The sequence below is a fragment of the Parasteatoda tepidariorum genome, chromosome 7 (genome assembly GCF_043381705.1).
Source record: "Parasteatoda tepidariorum isolate YZ-2023 chromosome 7, CAS_Ptep_4.0, whole genome shotgun sequence".
NCBI lineage: Eukaryota > Metazoa > Arthropoda > Arachnida > Araneae > Theridiidae > Parasteatoda > Parasteatoda tepidariorum.
In genome coordinates this window covers 74,573,004-74,579,003 of record NC_092210.1, presented here as the reverse complement: position 1 = coordinate 74,579,003, position 6,000 = coordinate 74,573,004, and the positions used below count along the sequence as shown (strand labels likewise).

The 6,000-nt window shown below is 26.8% G+C and overlaps 1 protein-coding gene across 3 annotated transcripts in view; it reads left to right on the top strand.

Annotated features, from left to right (window-relative positions):
* Positions 1-3,728: 3,728 nt before the first annotated feature.
* Positions 3,729-6,000, top strand: part of LOC107457311 (calcium-activated chloride channel regulator 1) — a 47,538-nt gene continuing 45,266 nt past the window's right edge. For all 3 annotated transcript variants that reach the window (XM_043039365.2, XM_071183641.1, XM_071183642.1), the window contains exon 1: positions 3,729-4,004. In XM_043039365.2, coding sequence (XP_042895299.2) covers positions 3,840-4,004 — 165 coding nt within the window. In that variant the 5' untranslated portion in view covers positions 3,729-3,839. The remainder of the gene's footprint in view (positions 4,005-6,000) is intronic.

The following is a 6,000-nucleotide window of genomic DNA, read 5'->3' as shown; positions in this document are numbered from 1 at the left end:
AATTTATGAGAGGATTTAAAAATGTTTTAAATTTTAACTATGAATGAAAAGCTAACTGTATTTTCTTTATCCAATCATATGTTAAATTTCTGCGACCAGCAGCGTGCTTAGGGTTTTAGCGGCATTTATCATGGCAATATTGAGGCATTTTATCATGGTTAAAAAAAGTTATGTTTTGTTTAACAAAGTATATATTAGACATCGGATTTTTTTATTTCAATAAATTTAAAAAAAAAATTATTTTTGCGTTTAACGATGAAATTTCAGACAAAATGCATAAATAATACTTATTAATAATAATACTGTAACTAAAGTTCTTAATACCACTAATAATAAAAAGTTTAATATTATTATTTTATCAAACTATAAACATTGATCAACTGCAAAAGCAGAAAGTCAGCAATTGATTTACCTTTTATTGAATGACCGATGAATCAAGAGTGAATTAATTACGAACAAAAATCTTTAAAAATAAATTATTTGTTTGCGGAACAAATCTTTATTCTTTATTTACAAGTAGATACCCAAACTACATATTTAATTAGTTTAAAATTACTTGTATTGACATAAATGTGTATGAAATTAAATGGGTATAATTAATATTCTTTGACAATAAAACAGAATTATTTTGAATACTACAATGAGCACATTAAAATGTGAAAATGATATGAAATGAATAATGAAAAACTATGAATTAAAAGTTGAGCTCTTGAACGAAAAAAAGAAAAATATTTCGTTTCTTAGTTCATTAAACGTGTCCTTAATTCTGTCCTTAAGGTTGAAAAAAAGTATACCTAAAACTACGAGAATATGGTTCAATTAACATTTGATGGTTTAATTAAACATTTGAAGCCCCCTTTTTCATCCCTCTAACCATTTTTATAAATGAGAAATTATATTAGAATAAGAAATAATTAACCGTCATCTAACTCCTATCAACCATTTTAAATAAACTACCATTTTAAATAACCCTTAGAAGTGTAAACATATTATTACCATTCTATTTAAAAAGAAAAGTCATCGACGTTAAAAGGTTAAAATTATCAAAAAAATGGTAAAATGAATGACAGCTCAAAGGTTTATTTCGGTAATTTTTACGCGATACTTCAGAGCATGACACTAAAACCATATATTTGGTCACATTTTCTTTTGAAATTTGTATTTTTTGCTAAATATATTGAAAGAAGAAGTACAATTTTTAAAAGTAAAATTTTCAGTAAATTGTAATAACAGCAAACGGTAAAATTACCATAAGAATAGTTTAAATATCATATATTTTGGTTCAATTCTTAGAAATTTGGTTTATTTCCCCAGAAATGTCTTTACCATACAACATGGTGATTTTGCCAGAATTTTTTTCTCCGTAAATGAATAAAACATTTGTTATCAATGAAATTTGATATCAATGGTTTATTATCGCAGCCTGAAGTATAATACATTATATAATGCAGTGCAGTATAATATTTTCTAAAATAAATCTATGATTAAAAAAAATCATGTTGACCCTGCTTTATATTTTTCTAAACATTTTCCAAACTAATTCAATAACTTCAAAACTAATAAAATTTTTTTTAAAAATGCCAAATTTTTTTTCTTTATCTGTAGAATTAGTAGTACTTAATTTACTACATGGAAATTTAAACAAATCACGAAGTGGTCATCTAAAAAACGTGGTGCGAAAGAAAAAAAATTATAACTCAAAATCTAATGAACGCACCCATTATATTTTTTCATTGAATATTTCTTAAACATTTCTCAAAAAACGTACAAAATTTTATATTTCTATCCAATAGGGTATAGCGTTTCAAAAATCATTAAACCCAAGTCAGTAAACAAGCCTGCTGAAATCTTCATTTAAATGAGTGGAACTGATTTTAGCGATTATCGTTGCTAAGTTCCATTTATAAAATTGATCACTCAAAAGTATCTTAGAATTACTTATTTTTAAATTTTCTACGATCATTTAATTTTTTTAATCTTTAAAATAACGTCATTCTTTTGATCCTTAAAGTACGGACCTAGTCTTTAAAACGGTTATTACGGAGCTCCCTTATGTGTACGTTTAGAACAGTGATTGCGGAGCTCCTTCATGTGTCGAAAGAAAATCATTGAAAAAAGAAGAAACCTAGTTATTTTTAAGTCCTACAAAGGAAAAAAAGTATGATCAAATGGTATAATTTACCATGCTTTTAGTACTCGGTAATTTTCACCGAAGCGATGATTTAATAATGATTTTGCTAAAATTAACAATAAAATAAGGTTTAGTAATATGTTATAGAATTTGGTAATCGTGGTAAAATTTGGTAATTTTATCTTGATACCATAGACCAGGGATGTCAAACCTAAAAGCAAACTTGGGCCAAATAAACAATGCTTAACTTTAGGTGGGCCTCAAAAAAAAGTTAAGAAAAAAATCAGTGTTTACAGAAACAAATATTTTTATTTTGAATAGTACATTGTAATAAGCATATATAAAGTAAAATTATTGTTTGATATTTGACATCTCTTCTCTGCTACTATCTTTCCTATTTCGGGAGAAATTTTATTGGCCGAGACTACTTTCAAAATTGACCCAACGAGAGCTATTAATATGGTTTCGGACAGGAGATTTATTTTCATTCATAACAGAAAAAAAAATTTCTCGCACTGATAAGTACTTCCAAGCATGGAAATAATTTCATATGCGAATTTTCGAGTATTTTCAAACCTTGCCGGTAAATATATGTAAAATTCAGGCACACCCACTTCATTGAATTTCATCTTCAAATTTGAGTCGCACTGAATCTCAATCATTTCCATTTGCATATTATTGGGTACAGAGTCTATACTTATTGAGAAAATTTAAGAAAACACACAAAAATTGTCTTCCAAAGAATTAAAATCTTTAAACCTTGTTTCAAATTCTGTTCTGAGATTTGAAATTTTTTTCTGCGTATTTTTGATAAGATGCAGTATCCCTGGAATGGCAGGTGCCGCAAGCCAATTAGAATTTTGTATTTTCGCGCTTACAATTTAAAATGATCCGTATAGTTTATAAATAAAGTATATTATAGTTTTATATGCCAGTTTCCTTTCTAATTGACATTTCTATTTCATTTTTACTTTGCGTTGGATATATTGACTGGGCCGCAAAAATGTTCATCTCGGGCCGCGAGTTTGACACCCCTGACATAGACCATGGCATAAAAACCATTGATTCGGTTAAGCTTACTTTTCAATTTTGTGTTTTTATTTAATGTGTGGCAATGAAAACTACAATTTTGAAAGCTAGTATTTCCGGTAAACCGTTACCAAGAGAACGGAAAAATTAACAAATGAGTGGGTTAAATACCGTATATTTTAATTTGTAATACCGAAATTAAGTTTTTATTTTTTATTCTTTTTTTTAAACTAAAAATACTATTATCATAGAGTATGATAATTTTACCGAAATTTTTTACTCTTTGTACTCCAGTTACGCCAATGTTTTATGAAGAAATAGAATTTAAAAAAAAACACTTTGAAAAACGTCATCTTAAAAATGTGTATTAATATTTTATTTTTATTACAGTGAGTCAGTGAGTTAACGAAACGCGGAACTGTAAAGTGATCGAATGAACTCAAAAATCATATCTATTACGCCAAATGTTAAATGATAGGACCTCTTTTAGTTGAAACTTCTTTGTCATTTTTTTTATTCCTGATAAAAAACACACCTATCTTTCTACCTGCTATCTGTTCTCCCTGATACCTAACATGTTATCACAATTAGCGCAGCCATTTCTTTTATAAACAACAGAAAGACCGTTCTAAGTCTTTTAAAATTTGTAATTACGCAGTAATTTAGACACACAAAAATAATGCTCGTAAAATTCTGGAGTCTCCGCACCGCTCTGTGCTTGGCACTATTTTTAAGAATAGAGGCGGAACTGTCCGTAGAAAAAAATGCTTATCAAAATGTGGTGGTGTCGTTTTCATCGAAATTACCCCCAGAAGATGGCATCAGTTTAGTGGACTCCATGCAGGTTAGTGTTAGTTTAGTAAATCAAATAATCCTGAGGTATTTATAATCGTCTAGGATTACTGAGTAAATATGGCCTTTCTAAAATCTAATCTGTTGTTAAACCTGTCTGTGACACATCGCAAACAACGAATTTATTTCCTCTTAGATTTGTTTGAACTTTTAATGGCCTTCCATTTGTGTAGATACTATTTTGAATTAAAATTTTTATCTTATATTATACACTAAAAAATAATTTAAAAAAAAGGGGGGAACTAATGGATGCATACTTTTAAAATGATTGAGTAGATACAGATTAAATTTTGAGAAAGATAATATTTTAAAAAACAATTATTTTTGAGGATGATTTTGAAAAAAGAAAAAGTGCTATATTATACTTTTATGACAGATATATACGACACTATTTAACAAAACTATTATCCAAATAAATATTAGTTTTCCGTAACTATAATTAGTTTTCCTTAAATATATTTGATAATTTAACTTAGCAGCTATAAGTTAATTTTTCTTCTTCTCTGAAATCTGATTAATTAATCAAGTTTAAGACAAACTATGAATTTAATTTATATTACTCATCTATTTATATGTTAATTTTATACATTTTTAAAAAAATTTTAATTCAATAATTTGATGTTAATATTGTTCTCCTACTTGTGGGGTAGAATATAATAGCTTACCCGAAAGGATGGGTATGCATTCTCTATTTAAAGTCTTCGTATTTGAATGAATATTATATTGAATTTTCAAATTTTTAACGTCCTTGAATTATATATTTTTTCAAAAAAATTCAAAACCTAATTTAAGCAAGAAAAATCCTCTGACACTAATTTTACTATAAGTCAGAGATTTGTTAAATGATTCCTCAGAAACAGAACTACGTTGAATGTACTTAAATATTAAAATATTTGTTCACAATTAAAACCACTTCAAGATTCTTCTTGTTTCCAATATGCCCCACTTTATACCATTCCTTAAGAACTTTTAAAAATGCGGTAGAAATAAGTTTTAACATTTTGTTGAAAAAAATATGTTAAAATCTATCGTAATCTGTTTTAAAAGAGTGCAGTTTTAAATTTCAAATATTTTAAAGTTTCATTTTTAAAAAAAAAATCTAGAAGTTATTATCTAAAAAATTTTTTTGATAACAATTTTCTCTACATTCTTCATATAAGCAGTCATGTCGCTTGAACAAGGGTGAAAATTAAAATAATTTAGTTACTCAAGTGAAGTTTTCTAGAACCTGAAATTTAAGAGGTAGTTTAGTTCTTACGCAACCATTCCAATTGAGTTAAAAATAATAATAATAATAACAATAATAATATAAATAAATAAATAAAAATCATACTTTTTTTTTATTTAAAATAATATCATGTTTTTTTTTTAAATATTTTCTTCATTGCACGAATTAATTTTAAAATACCATTTTACTTTGATTTAAAAGTGGCAGATAACTGAATTACTAATAACTGATTACTGAAAACTAATTTGATAGTAAAAATATATCAATATTGGCATATACAGGGGTGATTGTGCTCCGGAAAAAATCCGGATTTCAGGAATTTTCGCTAACAGTGATCTGGAAGTTTCCGGAGATCGAAGGTCCAGACGTTTCAAAANAAATATTTTCTTCATTGCACGAATTAATTTTAAAATACCATTTTACTTTGATTTAAAAGTGGCTGATAACTGAATTACTAATGACTGATTACTGATAACTAATTTGATAGTAAAAATATATCAATATTGGCATATATCTATGATATGTAAGACATTCCTTCTATAATCGAATACATATTTAAAAAATTTGCTTGAATTTTAGTTCATCACATTGTTATTTTTTACGAATCGCAGTAGCAATTACAAGAAGAAAGATTTAAAAAAAAATTCTATAAGTACTATCACTTTTTATCAACTGGAGGATATATGATGCTTTGCAATGGAGCAAAGTGACCTACTAAACAGTTATAAACTATCTCGTTATTTTTAACAGTTTAAATAAA